At 51.0% G+C, this 18476-nt stretch overlaps 1 protein-coding gene across 1 annotated transcript in view; it reads right to left on the bottom strand.

Moving 5' to 3' along the window:
* The window catches only part of LOC112103692 (solute carrier family 12 member 7), a 357369-nt gene extending 356683 nt beyond the window's left edge, over positions 1–686 (bottom strand). The window contains exon 1 of the mRNA XM_024195587.1: positions 512–686. Coding sequence (XP_024051355.1) covers positions 512–620 — 109 coding nt within the window. The 5' untranslated portion in view covers positions 621–686. The remainder of the gene's footprint in view (positions 1–511) is intronic.
* Positions 687–18476: the final 17790 nt, after the last annotated feature.

Genomic DNA, 18476 nt, shown 5'->3' with positions numbered 1-18476 from the left:
AGACGCTACTCCTTTTTTTTTCAGCTGCTCTAAGGCCACCTGGAGAAACAACTAGAAACAAAGAGAATCCAACCCTATATGCCAAGAGCCACTGCACTGGCCCATGCTCGGAGCCCGGAGATATCCCCCCACAACAATCCTCCTAGCGCAACAGGCCAATACCCTACGGCAGTTACCTGTTCACCTGGATCGTGCGCCAGACAGTTACGTTTAGTGGCCAGGAGAGCTTCCATGTACTCTGGAGGCTGAACGGCCCCTGCAAAGCGCTGCTTGGAGGAGGAGGAGGAGACTCCGGAGACTGAGCCCTTCTTACTGCCTCCAGGTAACTGAAAGGAAACACTGCCCACAAGCAGAGCCAGGACGGAGCTAGGAGCTGCCGCCGGCAGGGCCCTTTGTGTGCAGAGCCGGGCTCCTCCTGTGTCCTAATACTAACTCAGGTGTGCGGCTCCCCCAACCCCCGCAGCGCCCCGCTCGCCCACCGGTGCCGGGGGGCTCAGCCCCGCTGACTCACCCGGCTCCCCGGAACTGCACTCCGCCAGCTGCTGGCTCGGGTCCTCCAGTGGCCGGCTGGGCTGCGGCTCCTGCCCCTCCACTGGCACTACCGTGAAACTGGTGGGCATTGTTTTCCGGCTGGGCAGCGCCGGGACTCCGCGCTCAGAGCTCGGGAGCGACGGGGCGTTGGCGGCGGCGCCTGGTATTCCCTCCCCCGGCAGGGAGCGCGGCGAAAGTCCCCGAGCTGCCGCCTCCCTCACGTGAGAGTCATTTCCTCACCCGGTGGGGGTGGCTGGCGCTCTCAACACGCTGGCTTTGATTTTTCACTAGGCTTTGCAAAGAGTTCCGCCGGCTGCCATGTCTAGTAACTTCAGCGTCTGCACAGAGGGAGTCGGAGGAGCCCAGGGCCCGGCCGGGCACCCACCCGCACCTACTAAGTACCTACCTACTAAGTAGATACAGCCCCCGAGATCCAATTCGCAAGGGTCACCCCCACCGCCCCGTTCATAATGATTTTCTCCCCCACACTCACCAGCTGAGCTGGGAGGACTCCTAAAATCCTCCGCAAGCCAGAGTACAGAAGAGACCATGTTTTCCCCTTAGTGGCTCTTAGGGGAATGGATAGGTTCTAATATGAGGGCAGAATTGTTTGAAAAGAGACATTGGGGGGCAAGTTCCCAAAAAGACCCAGGTGCCTACCTGCCTCTTTAGGCACCTAAGTCCCAGATTTTAGGTACCTCTAGTATTAACAAAACCCCAGCTCAGCTGCTAATGAATGCTTTAGGCACACACACAAAAAATCAGTGTGCCTACATTTCTGCTGTAAAAGTTCCCTATGTTTCTATCTCTGAATGTGCATGCTGCTGCCTCACTCCAGGTGTCTAGCTACCTAACCCCAGTAGTATAGAAGGATACACAAACTGGGGGGAAACAGCCATCCATCTGCCTAAGGCCTTGTCTATGCAACACAGTTTTGTCCACAAAAGTCAACTTTCATTGACAAAACAGTAGAGGTGTACACACTGCAATGCTCCTCCCACCAATTTCACTCTCCTGCTATGCCATCAAAATAAAACCACCTCAACAAGAGGTGTAGAGCTTTTTGCAGCAAAGGTAGATCAACACAGTGTCAATGGACTCCTTGTTGTTTTTGTGGATACAGAATAACACGGCTACCCCTTATACTTGAGTGTCAATGGAGACACTGCACTTGCTTATGTTGCTGTAAATGACCTCCAGAAGATAGCGGTCAGCAGACTCAACCCCCAGGACAAAGTGGTGGATGAGGAAGTAGAGTTGGAGGATGAGGTGGAACAGGTGACAGGGTCATCCGGTAGTGTGCTGAGCCAGGATCTCTTCTTGAACCCTCCAGATCTCTTCTCTGGAGGGTTCAAGCCAGTCCCAGCACTCTGGCTCTGGCATGAATGATGCAGGAGAGGGGAGCTCTGGTAAGTACTCATTTCAATTTGATATTGTTCAGTTACATGAGGTAGAGCCATCTTTTGTTTCATTATGTGTTGGAAGTGAGTCAGGGATAGAAATGTACATGACTAGCAGTGGTTGCGTCTGCTTCCCATTCCCCTATGCAGCTACACAGTGGGGGCCCTGTGGAAAAGTTTGTTAATGCACACTGAGATTTTATGGAAATCCTCCAGAAAGATCTCTAGGAAACTTTTCTGGAGGTACTCACCAATCCTCTGCTGAAGGTTCCTTGGCAGAGCAGCTTTATTTCTTCCCCCATTGCAGGAAACTTTGCCATGCCAATGGGCAATCACTTGTGCAGGAACCAAAGCGGCACACAGGCGAGCAGCATAGGGACTCAGTCTGAAACCGAACACATGTGGGAGATCATAGAATCATAGAAGATTAGGGTTGGAATAGAGCTCAGAAGGTCATCTAGTCCAACCCTCTGCTCAAAGCAGGGCCAACCCCAACTAAATCATCTCAGCCAGGGCTTTGTCAAGCCGGTCCTTAAAAACCATTAAGGATGGAGATTCCACCACCTCCCTAGGTAACCCATTCCAGTGATTCACTACCCTCCTAGTGAAATAGTTTTTCCTAATATCCAACCTAGACCTCCCCCACTGCAACTTGAGACCATTGCTCCTTGTTCTGTCATCGGCCACCACTGAGAACAGCCTAGCTCCATCATCTTTGGAACCCCCCTTCAGGTAGTTGAAGGCTGCTATCAGATTCCCCCTCACTCTTCTCTTCTACAGACTAAATAAGCCCAGTTCCCTCAGTTTCTCCTCATACGTCATGGGCTCCAGCCCCCTAATCATTCTCGTTGCCCTCCACTGGACTCTCTCCAATTTGTCCACATCTTTTCTGTAGTGGGAGGCCCAAAACTGGACACAATACTCCAGATGTGGCCTCACCAGTGCCAAATAGAGGGGAATAATCACTTCCCTCAATCTGCTGGCAATGCTCCTACTAATGTATTGCATCCTCATTTACCCTCAGGAGTGAGATAGCAGCTTCAATCACCCCCGCCTGTGGAAAATGGTGGCAAAATATACAATAGTGTCCCTAGACACTTGCAGTTATCCCCTTAAAAAAACACCTAGACCCTTTGCCCCATCTTGGACCTTTCCCCCCAACCCTCCGGCTGAACTCACCGTGTTTAGGGAGCTCGCTGAGCTGTGTGCTTGCCAAGGGAGAGTGAGAAAGAGATGTTGTATCATTGGAAGGACCTCAGTCCATTGGTTAGAATGCTCCCATTAGTATAAGTTCATAGTCCAGAGGCTTGGGAAAGAGGCTGGAGTAGGATAGAGGCAAAAATGGAGAGGTTTCCAGGGCCTTTTATATCCTCTGCCATGTGGAAGGAAACCTATTGTTCTTACTGTGGAAAATTACAGCAACAAGATGGAGTTTGGAGTCACATGAGCAAGTAACATGTCCATGCATTTCGCTAGTCATTGCAGGAAGCCATTATCCACAGTCCAGACAACACATTAACATGACAGTCCACTCACTGTAGCTGGGTGTCTCCCATAATTCATTGTCAGCCAAGTGTTTCTTGATGAGCCACTTAATTTGAATAGTCCCTCCAAGATGTGCTGGCTAGCTACCTTGTGGGTGGTACCCCAGGAGCAAACATTTGAAAGCCAAGTATAGAGCCAGTACTTATAACTTGAAATACAAAAATGATACATGCATACAGATAGCATAATCATTACCAGCAAATCATAACCTGTTCATAGACACCTTACTTGACAACTTTTGTACAAGATTTGTTGCAAATATATAACAGTGATCTATATGGTTATATTTTAATCAGATAACATCACACCCCCAGTGCAAAGTTGATGAAGGAAGGTGTGTCCCAGACACTGTTGAATGCATCTAGGAATCTTCCCATTCTTGGTTTTGTATTACTACAGCTTCTAACCCAATATTAGAAGTGTTAGTGTATAACAGAAATGGTTTATCAAAATTATATTTTACAATATTATTGAATTTCTTTACAAACCCAATTAACATCAAGCCAATGTAGATATTAATGTTCTCCACAGTGTAGGAATCTTGCCATTTAGCCATGAAAGCAATATGGTAGTGTGCCTCAGTTTCCCTTTTCATACAGCACATTAGATGTGTAAAGTCTTTTCTGCTGTGAAGAGCTTCAACACTGTTCATAGACATTAATTGGGAAATATCAGTATCACAAGGCCTTTTAACATAAAGTGTGTTCTTATGTATCACTCTTAACATGTTCAAGGTGTTTTTCAAAAGATTAGGCACATTGTACATTTTTACCAGGGTTGACATAAAAATCAAATACATCAGAAGGCTAAACCTTAACAGTAACACTAAATTTGTTATAAGTCAGTGATTATAAGTATCTTGGTCATACCATGCCTCTCATCTTACTAAATCCCTTGGCTGGCAAGGTGTGTCCTCAGTGCTACCAGCTATGAGGCAAATCTTCCCCCTCCCTTGTTAGCCAGGTAGATTGTATCAACCCAGACACTAGCTTTCAAATTCTCATCTGCTACCAATTTCAAGGCTGGACACTCATTCTTTCCATCAGCAGGATTGGGTCCTTCCCCTCCCCCCGAACCCACCTTTTTTCTAGAAGGTTGAAAACTGAACCTCCCTGCTTATAGGAATCCCTTTGCTGGCTAGGTGTGTTCACCAACTGCAGCCCCTCTAGGCTATGAACATCTACACATCTGCTGCTTGTTTGTGGATCCACCACCAGCAGCAGCTTTGTTTTAAAAAGATACCAAACAAATCCAAAGTGTCTTAGGGTGAGAGTTTGCCTGCTCTCGCCTGCATCCTTGTTGGTTAAATCATAAGGCTGTTCTGCTCTGAAAAACCAGTACTCCAATCTTTCCTCACCCCGAGGCACAGACTGCTCACTTAAAGAATCAGCATGGAGACATTCATGTTCCAACAAATTGTCTCCCCAACAAGCTGGTCAAACACAGCCACTTGGTTATCATAGGGCTGTTCAAATTCGCTGACAATTTTCATTACATCTAAAACCTTCTCAAAGCTATCCCCACTGGATCTTCTTAAAGCTTGGCTTGGTGTATTTACACACCTCAGAAAGACTCTGGCAGTTAGGAACCGAAACTCCCTTGATCAAATCACTTTCACCACAACCCTCGCTTACAGCAAACTGCTTGCAAAAACTACCCTGAAGATTTTTCTCTTCAGAACCTTTCTAAGGGCATGTCGACATTGGCAGAGTTACAGCACCGGGAGTTACAGTGCCGCTCAAAGAACGCTGAAGGGAAAACACTGTTGTGTGTTCACACTGTCAGCTGCCTGCACAATAGCGTGTTCACACTTGCGGCACTTGCAGTGGAATTCGGAGCATTGCACTCTGGGGAGCTATCCCAGAGAACATTTCTTCCTCTTCTGCCGCTAAGAGTTGTGGGAAGATGGAGGGGGTCGCGGGGCATCCTGGGTCCTGTTCCAATGCCCCATGATGCATTATTTCACATCCCAGCAATCCCTGTGCTTCCGTCCGCATTTGGCGCCATCTCTCAACGGTTTGTGTACTGTGCACTTTGCCTCTTCGGTCTGCAGGAATGGATCCCGAACTGTTGACCAGTATTCTGCTCACTCTGACCAACATGTTATGAGTGGCAGTGGAGTTATTCCTTAAACTACAAAGGCAAGAGGAGTGCGACATTGATTTCGCCACGCGTACTAGCTACAACATGAGATTGCTTGTGACATTCACAGAGGTGCTGACCACAGTGGAACGCCGCTTTTGGGCTCATTCCACTGAGTGGTGGGATCACATCGTGATGCACGTCTGGGATGACAAGCAGTGGCTGCAGAACTTTCGCATGAGGAAAGCCACATTCATGGGACTGTGTGATGAGCTTGCCCCAGCCCTGCGGCGCAAGGACACGAGAATGAGAGCTGCCCTCCCATTGGAGAAGCGCGTGGCAATTGCACTGTGGAAGCTGGCTCCTCCAGACTGCTACCGATCGGTCGCTATCCAATTTGAAGTGGGAAAGTTGACTGTTGGACTCGTGTTGACAGAAGTGTGCAGGGCCATTAATTGCATCGTGCTCTGAAAGACCGTGACTCTGGGCAACGTGCGGGACGTTGTGGATGGCTTTGCACAAATGGGCTTCCCTAACTGTGGAGGGGCAATAGATGGCACATATTCCAATTCTGGCACCAGGCCACCGAGTACATTAATCGCAAGGGGTATTTCTCAATGGTTCTCCAGGCGCTTGTGGATCACCGTGGTTGTTTCACAGACATTAACGCAGGCTGGTCCAGAAAGGTGCTTGACGCATGCATCTTTCAGAACACTGGCCTGTTCAGAAAACTGCAAGCAGGAACCAGAAGATCACCGTAGGGGAAGTTGAAATGCCCATTGTGATCTGGGAGACCCCACCTACCCCTTAATGCCATGGCTTATGAAGCCATTCACAGGGCAACTTGACAGCAGCAAGGAGCGATTCAACAACAGGCTGAGCAAGTGCAGAATGACTGTTGAGTGTGCTTTTGGCATTTAAAGGCCCGCTGGTGCTGCCTCTATGGGAAGCTGGACCTGGCCGATGACAATATTCCTATGCTTATAGCCGCGTGCTGTACGCTCCATAATATTTGAGAAGGGAAGGATGAAAGCTTCACTCGGGGCCAGATCGCAGAGGCTCAGCTCTTGGAGGCTGAGTTTGAACAGCCAGAGACCAGGGCTATTAGAGGGGCACAGCGCGGGGCCATAAGGATCAGGGATGAGGCAGCAATTTGAAGCTGAAAGCCACTAATATTTGTTGCTATGCTCGGGACTGCAGTGCTTGTAATGCTCGGAAGTGATTGTGATTGGTGCAGATGATGCAATATGAAGGTTTAACATAATTGTCTGTTGCTTTGCAAGGCTGTTTTCTTTCAATTAATAGAATAAAGATTGCTTTCAAACCAACAGAATTCTTTTATTAAAAAACAACAACCGGAGGAGAGAGTCAAACAAAAAAAAAACATCAGCAGTGAGGGGAATGGGGGAAAGGAAGGTCCCAGAAGGAGGTGGGGTCTCGGGATAGCTAAAGATTTGTGTATATCCAGGGATCATATTCAACATTCTTCTTTGGAGTACAATGCAGTGAGTACTGTATTTCAGCAGGGCCAAACTGCAGAGGAATGGGTGTTGAGTGCAGTGGGTAGTGGGAGTCCGGAGTGCTGGACTGTGATGGGGGAGGAGTGGAATGCCGCAGGTATAGACTGGAGCCAGGAGGTTGATACGAGTGTGTTGGCAGTGTCTGGGGGGGAGCATGGGAAAGAGTTTTGTGCAGCGGCTGCAGAGGAGGGCGGACGTGGAGCTGCTCAGTTTGCAGTGCTAGTATCGCCTGGAGCGTGTCCACTTGGATGTCCATAACATTTAAGAGCCGCTCCGTGGCTTCATTCTGGCGTGCCGCGTTCTCCTTTCGGTCCCTCTTCTCGCTGTCCTGCCACTCCTTCAATTCCTGTTTCTCGGCCGCGGAGTGCATCATAACATCACGCAGAAAGTCCTCCTTAGTTCTTCTTGTCCGCTTTCTAATTCTGCACAGCCGTTCAGCTGCCAATAACAAAGAGAGAGGCTGGGCTCCCAAGGTCACCTCTGTGAAGTTTAAACGCAACATTTTACAGAAGCAGTATTGTTTGCAATACACAGAACACTGATTCAGTGCTTTAAAACACAGCCAGTACTCACACACCTGTCACTAACTGGCTGACCCCAGGCAAGCACACATGAGCCACAAGACCCTCAAAATGGTGAGTAGCCGCAGGGGCAGGGTAAATCACTCTTCCTGGACCCTGCTGTACACTGGGCATGTGGCTCTTGGGGAGAGCCAGCACTGTAGGGGGGCCTGATAATCATTCCTGTCCCCACACTTTCCACAGGAGGTGATCATTATGGAAGATATCTCGCTGCTGAGAGTGAGCAGGGAATTAAGGAAGGGTATTCTCCAAGACTGCAGCTTCCACCTTGGCCCCTATGTGGCTCGGCTGTGTGCAGCAATGGTCGCCCCAACCCCCATGACAGCACAGTGGTGCAGAAAAGTTACCGTTAATGAGGCAAGAAACAAAGCAGCTCTGCCAAAGAACCTGCGGCAACGGAGTGCCCAGTATCTCCATGAGAGTTTCCTGGAGATCTCTGAGGCAGGTTCCCATGAAGTGAGGGAGTCAATCAACAGCCTGTTCTGCCACTCAGACTAGGCATGTGGTGGGAGACAAGTCTGCTTTCTGCAACCCTCCTTCCTCCAACAACTCGCTTCAGCGATTCCCAAAATCAAATCCACTTACCAGGGGCCTCCTGTCCTGTTTGCGCTTTGCCAACATCCGACAGCTGTGACTGGCTAGGCTCCTCCAGGGTAGAAAAGAGCTCCTGGCTGCATCCATTTCTGACCTCCGAGTCATCCTCTGCCTCTGGGTTCCCCTGCCCCTCCACATCCTCGTCCAAGATTTCCTCCTCCTGGCTCGATCCACTCTCAACTGGCATGCGAGCCACCGAAGTATCCACAGTGGTCTTTGCAGTGGAGGTGGGGTCGCCGTCAAGTATCGCGTCCAGCTCTTTGTAGAACCAGCAGCATGTGGGTGCAGCACTGGAGTGGCGGTTTGCCTCCTGTGCCTTGTGGTAGGCGTTCTGCAACTCCTTCACTTTGACCCTGCACTGCAGTGTGTCCCGGTCATCGCCCCTTTCTGTCATGCATCATTAAATCTGTCAGTAGGTATCATAATTCATATGGCTGGAGCGCATCTGGGACTGGACAGCCTCCTCTCCCCAAATGTTGATGAGGTCCAGCAGCTCAGCATTGCTCCAAGCGGGGGATCGCCTAGTGCGTGGAGCAGGCATGGCCACCTGGAAAGATGTGCTGAGACCACTGCATGCATCACTGAGCAAACAGGAAGGGGACTTTCAAAATTCCAAAGAAATTCACAGGGTGGGGATGACGGTAGGTCACCTGAGGGCAAGGCAGTAGAGTTCAAACCGATGACCAGAGAGGCAAGAACAGGCATTGTGGGACACCTCCTGGAGGTCAGTTGCAGTGCTGTAATCAACCACAGTGTCTACACTGGCACCTCAGCGCTGTAGTCCCAGTGCAGAAAGCTGTACGCCTTTTGTTGGGGTGTTTTTTTTACAGCGCTGCAACTGCGCAGTTTCTGTGCACTAAGGCCTGGTCTACACTATGAGTTTAGGTCGACTTTAGCAGCGTTAAATCGAATTAAGCCTGGACACGTTCACACGACGAAGCCCTTTCTTTCGACTTAAAGGGCCCTTTAAACCGGTTTCTTTACTCAACCTCCGACGAGGGGATTAGCGATAAAATCGGCCTTAGCGGGTCGGAATTGGGGTAGTGTGGATAGAATTCGACGTTATTGGCCTCTGGGAGCTATCCCACAGTGCTTCATTGTGATCGCTCTGGACAGCACTCTCAACTCAGATGCACTGACCAGGTAGACAGGAAAAGCCCCGCGAACGTTTGAATTTCATTTCCTGTTTGCTCAGCGTGGAGAGCACAGGTGACCACGTAGAGCTCATCAGCACAGGTAACCGTGATGGAGTCCCAGGATCGCAAAAGAGCTCCATCATGGACTGAACGGGAGGTATGGGATCTGCTCGCCATATGGGGAGATGAATCAGTGCTAGCTGAACTCCGTAGCAGTAAACGAAATGGCAAAATATTAGAAAAGGTCTCCAAGGCCATGAAGGACAGAGGCCATACCAGGGACGCACAGCAGTGCCACATGAAAATTAAGGAACTACGGCAAGCCTACCACAAAGCCAGAGAAGCAAACAGAAGGTCCGGGGCACAGCCGCAAACATGCCGCTTCTATGAGGAGCTGCATGCCATTCTAGGGGGTGCAGCCACCACTACCCCAACCGTGTGCTATGACTCCCTCACTGGAGAAACACACAGGGAAGCGGGTTCGGGGTATGAGGAAGATGAGGATGGAGATAGTGTAGATAGCTCACAGCAGCAAGGAAGCGGAGAAACCGGTTTCCCAAACAGCCAGGATATGTTTATCACCCTGGACCTGGAACCAGTAACCCCCGAACTCACCCAAGGCGTGCTCCCAGACCCTGAGGGCACACAGGGGACCTCTGGTGAGTGTACCTTTGTAAATATTACACATGGTTTAAAAGCAAGCGTGTTTAATGATTAATGATTAATTTGCCCTGGCAATCGCGGCCAGTACAGCTACTGGAAAAGTCTGTTAACGTGTATGGGGATGGAGCGGAAATCCTCCAGGGACATCTCCAGAAAACTCTCCTTCATGTACTCCCAAAGCCTTTGCAAAAGGTTTCTGGGGAGGGCTGCCTTATCCCGTCCGCCCATGGTAGGACACTTTACCACGCCAGGCCAGTAGCACGTAGTCTGGAATCATTGCATAACAAAGCATGGCAGCGTATGGTCCCGGTGTTTGCTGGCATGCAGACAACATCCATTCCTTATTGCTCTTTGTTATCCTCAGGAGAGTGATATCATTCACGGTCACCTGGTTGAAATGGGGCGATTTTATTAAGGGGACATTCAGAGGTGCACCTTCCTGCTCTGCTGAACAGAAATATTCCCCGCTGTTAGCCACGCGGTGGGGGGGAGGGGTGAAGTGATCATCCCAGAGAATTGGGTGTGGGGGGGGGAGGGGAGTTAGTTGGGTTTGTGCTGCATGTTAACCCGGAAACCGCAGCCCCTCCTTTTACATTGCAAACCCATTTTAAATGGCCAACCCAACGAGTGCTTGGTATGGGAAATGAGGGCGCTACCGTTTGAAACCATTCCCACATGTTAAGAAAGTTAAAAAAGCCAAAAGACTGTGGCTTACCATGGCTGCCTGTAAGCCGAAATCTGTTGCCTGGCACTGAATGAGTGATCTCTCACACCAAACCGGCAGGCCCTCAATATAAGAGGAAAAATGTGACCTTGTAACAAAAGCACATGTGCTGTGTAATGTGAACAGCAAAATTTAACGTGAAAAAGTGTACCCATTGTTCTCTAAAATGTGTCTTTTTTAACCACCTCTCCCTTCTCCTCCACCAGCTGCAAATGTTTCTCCTTCACAGAGGCTAGTGAAGATTAGAAGGAGAAAACAGAGGACGCGGGATGATATGTTCACGGAGCTCCAGATGTCCTCCCACGCTGAGAGAGCACAGCAGAATGCGTGGAGGCAGTCAATGTCAGACTACAGAAAAGCACAGTATGAACGAGAGGAGAGGTGGTGGGCTGAATCGCGGGATGAACAGAGCAAGTGGCGGGCTGAAGATGATAGGTGGCGTCAGCTTGCAGACAGAAGGCAAGAGTCGATGCTCCGGCTGCTGGAGCATCAAACTGATATGCTCCAGCGTATGGTTGAGCTGCAGGAAAGGCAGCAGGAGCAGAGACCGCCGCTACAGCCCCTGTGTAACCAACAGCCCTCCTCCCCAAGTTCCATAGCCTCCTCACCCAGACGCCCAAGAACACGGTGGAGGGGCCTCCAGCCACCCTGTCACTCCACCCCAGATGATTGCCTGAGCATCAGAAGGCTGGCCTTCAATAAGAGTTAAAGTTTTAAACTGCAGTGTGTCCTTTTCCTTCCCTCCTCCCGCACCCATCCCGGGCTACCTTGGCAATTATCCCCCTAGTTGTGTGATGAATTAATAAAGAATGCATGAATGTGAAGTAACAATGACTTTATTGCCTCTGCAAGTGGTGCTCGAAGGGGGGAGGGGAGGGTGGGGTGGTTGGTTTACAGGGAAGTAGAGTGAACCGGGTGGGGGGGGTGGAGGGTTCATCAAGGAGAAACAAACAGAAGTTTCACACCGTAGCCTGGCCAGTCACAAAACTCGTTTTCAAAGCTTCTCTGATGCGCACCGCGCCCTGCTGTGCTCTTCTAACCGCCCTGGTGTCTGGCTGCGCGTAATCAGCGGCCAGGCGATTTGCCTCAACCTCCCATCCCGCCATAAATGTCTCCCCTTTGCTCTCACAGATATTGTGGAGCGCACAGCAAGCAGCAATAACAATAGGGATATTCTTTTCGCTGAGGTCTGAGCGAGTCAGTAAGCTGCGCCAGCGCGCTTTTAAACGTCCAAATGCACATTCCATCACCATTCGGCACTTGCTCAGCCTGTAGTTGAACAGGTCCTGACTACTGTCCAGGCTGCCTGTGTACAGCTTCATGAGCCATGGCATTAAGGGGTAGGCTGGGTCCCCAAGGATCACGATAGGCATTTCAACATCCCCACTGGTTATTTTCTGGTCCGGGAAGAAAGTCCCTTCCTCCAGCTTTCGAAACAGAGCAGAGTGCCTGAAAATGCGAGCATCATGTACCTTTCCTGGCCATCCCACGTTGATGTTGGTGAAACGTCCCTTGTGATCCACCAGGGCTTGCAGCAGCATTGAAAAGTACCCCTTGCGGTTTATGTACTCGGTGGCTTGGTGCTCCGGTGACAAGATAGGGATATGGGTTCCGTCTATGGCCCCACCACAGTTTGGGAATCCCATTGCAGCAAAGCCATCCACTATGGCCTGCATGTTTCCCAGAGGCACTACCCTTGATATCACCAGGTCTTTCATTGCCCTGGCAACTTGGATCACAGCAGCCCCCACAGTAGATTTGCCCACTCCAAATTGATTCCCAACTGACCGGTAGCTGTCTGGCGTTGCCAGCTTCCACAGGGCTATCGCCACTCGCTTCTCAACTGTGAGGGCTGCGCTCATCCTGGTATTCCGGTGCTTCAGGGCAGGGGAAAGCAAGTCACAAAGTTCCATGAAAGTGCCCTTACGCATGCGAAAGTTTCGCAGCCACTGGGAATCGTCCCACACCTGCAGCACGATGCGGTCCCACCAGTCTGTGCTTGTTTCCCGGGCCCAGAATCGGCGTTCCACGGCATCAACCTGCCCCAGGAACACCATGATTTCCACATTGCTGGGGCCTGTGCCTTGTGAGGGGTCTATGTCCATGTCAATTTCCTCATCACTCTCGTCGCCACGCTGCAATCGCCTCCTCAGCTGGTCCTGGTTTTGCTTTGGCATGTCCTGGCTCTGCATATACTCCAGGACAATGCGCGTGGTGTTCATAGTGCTCATAATTGCCATGGTGATCTGAGCGGGCTCTATGATCCCAGTGCAAGCTATGGCGTCTGGTCTGAAAAAAGGCGCGAAACTAGTATCTGATGGACCGGGGGAGGGAGGGAAGGAGGGGCGAGTGACGACATGGCGTACAGGTACAGGGAATTAAAATCAACAAAGGTGGCTGTGCATCAGTGAGAAACACAAACAACTGTCACACAGAATGCCCCCCCCCCCCAAAGATTGAACTCAAAACCCTCGGTTTAGCAGGCCATTGATTTCACGGAGGGAGGGGGAAGCAAATGAATACAGAACAAATCTATTTTTTACATCTTAAGCTGGCAGACGACGGTGCAGCATGACTGACAGCCCTCGGCCTCTTCTGGGTGCTTGGCAGAAAATACTGGGCGCTTGGCAGAAAATAGCATACTACGATTGATAGCCATCATCATCAAAACAGTTCACTAGGACTGAGCATGTCTGCCCAGGTGCCCATGATTGACAGCCACTGCAATAGGAGGATGATGGATACCAGTCGTAATATACCATCTTCTACCAAAAGGCAAGGGGCTGCTGCTGTGTGCAATGCAGCCCCACGTCTGCCAGCCCCACGTCTGCCAGCACCCAGATCGCCCTCGGCCTCTTCTGGGTGCTTAGCAGAAAATACTGGGCGCTTGGCAGAAAATGGCATACTACGACCAATAGCCATCATCGTCATTGTGAAGGCAGCAGAATATGACTGGGGGGATGGGGGACTGGCGGACATACGGAGTTCCAGCCACTGCTGTACGATGACGACGGTTACCAGTCGTAATACACCATCTACTGCCAAAAGGCAAGGGGCTGGTGCAATGCAGCCCTACGGCTGCCAGCCCCATGGCTGCCAGCACCCAGATCGCCGATGAAGGCTACCAGTCATGCTGCACCGTCTACCGCCAAAAGGCAGTTAGCTGCTGCTGCTGTGTAGCAATGCAGTACCACGTCTGCTGGCACCCAGATGACATATGGTGACGGTGAGCTGAGCTGAGCTGAGCGGGCTCCATGCTTGCCATGGTATGATGTTTGCACAGGTAACCCAGGTAAAAAGGCGCGAATCTATTGTCTGCCGTTGCTCTGACGGAGGGGGAGGGGCCTGACGACATGTACCCAGAACCCCCCGCGACACTGTTTTGCATCATTCAGGCATTGGGATCTCAACCCAGAATTCCAATGGGCGGCGGAGACCGCGGGAACTGTGGGATAGCTACCCATAGTGCAATGCTCCGGAAGTCGACACTAGCCTCGGTACTGTGGACGCGGTCCGCCGACTAGAGCACTTAGAGCATTTTATGTGGGGACACACACAATCGGCTGTATACAACCGATTTCTATAAAACCGGCTTCTATAAATTCGACCTAATTTCATAGTGTAGACATACCCTAACATGGTAGAAAACTGTGAGTTAGGGAATCCCCTGATACCCACCCTGCAAATCCCCACAGAGTTTGATGAAATTTGGACTTGCTGGATTGCCAGCAAGGGAGGCCCATATGAATTTAAAAAAGAAAGTGGGGAAACATAGACTGGAATATGTAAAGCAATGGCAGAAACTGAAGCTTTGAAAAACAATAACAAAAGTAAAAAAATGTAGAATCTTGCAATTAATGGCCATGGCAGTAAGGTAGGTTAAACAACATGCCACAATACTGGCCAGGCAAGTAATGGAAAAAAACAGTGAATTAGAAGAGGTAACCCAGGCTGTGGGAGATCACAAGCCCTGGTTCTCATGGGGGAGATCTAGTATTCACCCACGAAAGCTCATGCTCCAATACGTCTGTTAGTCTATAAGGTGCCACAGGACTCTTCGTAACGTCTGTTAGTTGCCAGAAGAAACCCTCATCCACCTCATCCCCCTGATCTGGTGGTCTATAGCAGACTCCCACCAAGACATCACCCTTGTTGCTCACACTTCTAAACTTAATCCAGAGACTCTCAGGTTTTTCTGCAGTTTCATACCGGACCTCTGAGCAGTCATACTGCTCTCTTACATACAATGCAATTTCGCCACCTTTTCTGCCCTGCCTGTCCTTCTTGAACAGTTTATATCCATCCATGACAGTACTCCAGTCATATGAGTTATCCCACCAGGTCTTTGTTATTCCAATCACATCATAATTCCTTGATTGTGCCAGGACTTCCAGTTCTCCCTGCTTGTTTCCCAGGCTTCTTGCATTTGTGTATAGGTTCTTAAGATAACTCGCTGATTGTCCTGCTTTCTTAGTATAAGGCAGGAGTCCTCCCCTCTTGCGCTCTCCTGATCGCGCTTCCTCCTGGTATCTCACTTCCACACTTATCTCAGGGCTTTGGTCTCCTTCCCCCGGTGAACCTAGTTTAAAGCCCTTCTCATTAGGTTAGCCAGCCTGCTTGCGAAGATACTCTTCCCTCTCTTTGTTAGGTGGAGCCCGTCTCTGCCAAGATATCCTTCTTCTTGGAACACCATCCGATGGTCAAAGAATCCAAAGCCTTCTCTCCGACACCACCTGCGTAGCCATTCGTTGACTTCCACGATTCAACGGTCTCTACTTGGGCCTTTTCCTTCCACAGGGAGAATGGACGAGAACACCACTTGCGCCTCAAACTCCTTTATCCTTCTTCCCAGAGCCGCGTAGTCTGCAGTGATTTGCTCAAGGTCATTCCTGGCAGTATCATTGGTGCCCACGTGGAGAAGCAGGAAGGGGTAGCGATCCGAGGGCTTGATGAGTCTCGGCAGTCTCTCCGTTACATCGTGAATCCTAGCTCCTGGCAAACAGCACACTTCTAGGTTTTCCCGGTTGGGACGGCAGATAGATGTCCCCTTTAGAAGGGAGTCCCTGACTACCACCACCCGCCTCCTTCTCTTGAGAGCGGTGGTTATGGAACCCCCATCCCTAGGACAGTGCACCTCATGCCTTCCAATTGATGGAGTTTCCTCCTGCTCCCTTCCTTCAGATGTATCATCTAGTCCACTCTCCGCATCAGTACCTGTGGAGAGAACATGAAAATGGTTGCTCACCTGTATCTGCATTGCTGGTACATGGATGCTCCTCTTTCTTCTTCTGGAGGTCACATTGCCAATTTTCTTCACTGTCCTTCTGTCTCCGCTGCGCAGCCTGCTCTGATTCTTTAGAATATTGTGCCCGTAGAAGCATATCCTGACGTCTGTCCAGGAAATCCTCATTTTCTCTTATGCAACGCAGGGTTGATACTTGTTTCTCCAGACCTTGAACCTTCTCTTCCAATATGGAGACCAGCTTGCACTTTATACAGACAAAGTCGCTTCTGTCCTGTGGAAGAAAGATAAACATGGCACATCCTGTGCAGGTCACAACAGCTGATTGCTCACCATCCACATTACCTTCCTTCTAAGAGCTTCCTCAGCTGTTGTAGTAACTACTCAGAGAAGCCTGCAAGATGAAAGCCTCAGTGGGCTCTCCCCAGGCGAACTCCCAGTCAAACTCCCTCTGTTAACTGCTCAGCTGGTTTGCAGCTGGCTGCCTTTTTATAACAGTCAGACCCACTCAAGGCCAACCTGGAATCCACACTCCCAATCCACAGTTTTCCAACAATCAAGCATGCCCCCCCACCAATGGTCACTCCACCACTGTGGTGCTCCTTCATGACTCAGCCCTCTGGCTAGGTCACTATGTGGTACCCCCCCCCCATTCCCAGATAGCAAAGTCTCACTGGACCAGCTGTCTACATAGTGTCTCCCATAATTCTGCATCACTTCCCAGGCCCTTCCTCTACACTGGGTTCCAGCCCAGGGATCCTATAACAGCAACCAAAGTCTACATAATCCCATTCCGTGCTGCTGTTTCCCTGGATTTCTTCCTACCCTGCCTTCTCAGGCTCTTTTGTTTCACAGCTCCTTTGGGGTTAACCCTTCTTCCAGGGCTAGGATCCGAGGGCTTATCCTCCACCCTGGTTTCTTCATCCCCACATCTCTGCTCCAAGAGAGTGACTGTAGACTCCCTCCCTGAAACCCCCTTGCTACTACAAACTTTCTCTCTTTATATTCCTTACCGAGCTTCTCCCACAGCTGAGCTTCACCAGCAATTAGTATTTATAAATCTTTCAGGTGCAACTGTGAAGGTTAATTGGCCTCTTGTGGGCTACCTTAACTAGGGTTACTATATTTCCACAATCAAAAAAGAGGACACGGGGGGGGGAAGCCCTGCCCCCATCCACTCCCTCCCACTTCCCACCCCCTGACTGCCCCCCTCAGAACTCCAACCCCCCCTGCTTCTTGTCCCCTGACTGCCCCCTGCTGAGAACCCCCCTAGGACACTACCTGTCCCCTGACTGCCCCAACCCTTATCCACTTGCATGGGTGGCAGGGTTGTAGAAATTTTGGTGGTGCCCAGAACCCACCCCCCCTACCTGCCTAAGGCTCTGGGAGGGGGGTTGGGTGGGGGGAGGAGGTCTGGGATGCAGGTCCTGGGCTGGGGATTAGGGTGCAGGAGGGGTGCAGGTTCTGGGATAGAGTTTGGGTGCTGGGTGCAGGCTCCGGGCTGGGGCAGGGGGTGGGTGTGCAGGAGGGAGTGAGGGGTGCAGGCTCTGGGATGGAGTTTGGGGGTGGGAGGCGGTGCAAAGGGAGGGGGTGCAGGCTTTGGGAGGGAGTTTGAGGGCAGGAGGGGGTGTGTGGGAAGGGTGAGGGGGTTTGGGAGGGAGTTTGGGGATAGGAGGGGATGCAGGGGTGAGGGTCTCAGGATGTGGGGTTCATGATGCAGGAGGGGACTCAGGGATGGAGCAGAGGATTAGGGTGTGGGGGGATGAGGACTGGGGCTGAGGGGTTTGGGGCGTTGGAGAGGCTCAGGGCTAGGGTGGAAGGGCGGGTAAGGGCAGCCTGTCTTCCCATTAGTGGATGGGGGCACTAGGACCCGGGGGCAGCAGACAGCAGTTGCTGCTGGCTCTGGCAGTACAAGCAGACAAGGGAGAGGCGGGGGGGTTCACAGGGGGGGACGCACGGAGGGGGGGTGGCAGGAGGAGGCCGGGGACCCATCCAACACTCCCCCACTCCCTGACTGCCCCCCCCGGACTTCCCTTACCATTCTGGCTCCATGTGTTTGCAAAACACGCTGCCCGGTGGGTCGGTTTGTGTGTTACACAGGGCTGCAGACAGAGGGAGGGGGGAGCAGGGGAGGGCTCTGGCTGCTGGATGCCAATGGGAGTGGGTCAATTGGCCCAGCCGCCCAATCAGCAGCCGCACTCTGCATGGAAGGGAGGGAGGGAGGCGAGGGAGAAAAAAAACCCCGGACATTTTAACCTTGTTACCAATTCCTCCCGGACAGCTATTTAGAGATGCAAAAGCCGGACATGTCCGGGGAAATACGGACGGATGGTAACCCTACCTTAAACCCTTCAGGGCTGGTTACCCCATCACAGTGACACAAAAATAGAGGGAGCATTAAATAATAAAGAGGCTGGGTCACTGATACAGAGCAACCTGGTTGCTTAGTAAACTGAGA

The sequence above is a fragment of the Terrapene carolina genome, unplaced genomic scaffold (assembly GCF_002925995.2).
Source record: "Terrapene carolina triunguis isolate 2854851 unplaced genomic scaffold, T_m_triunguis-2.0 Scaffold580, whole genome shotgun sequence".
Classification (NCBI taxonomy): Eukaryota; Metazoa; Chordata; order Testudines; family Emydidae; genus Terrapene; species Terrapene triunguis.
Note: the sequence above shows the minus strand (reverse complement) of the source record. Positions and strands in the feature narration are given on the sequence as shown.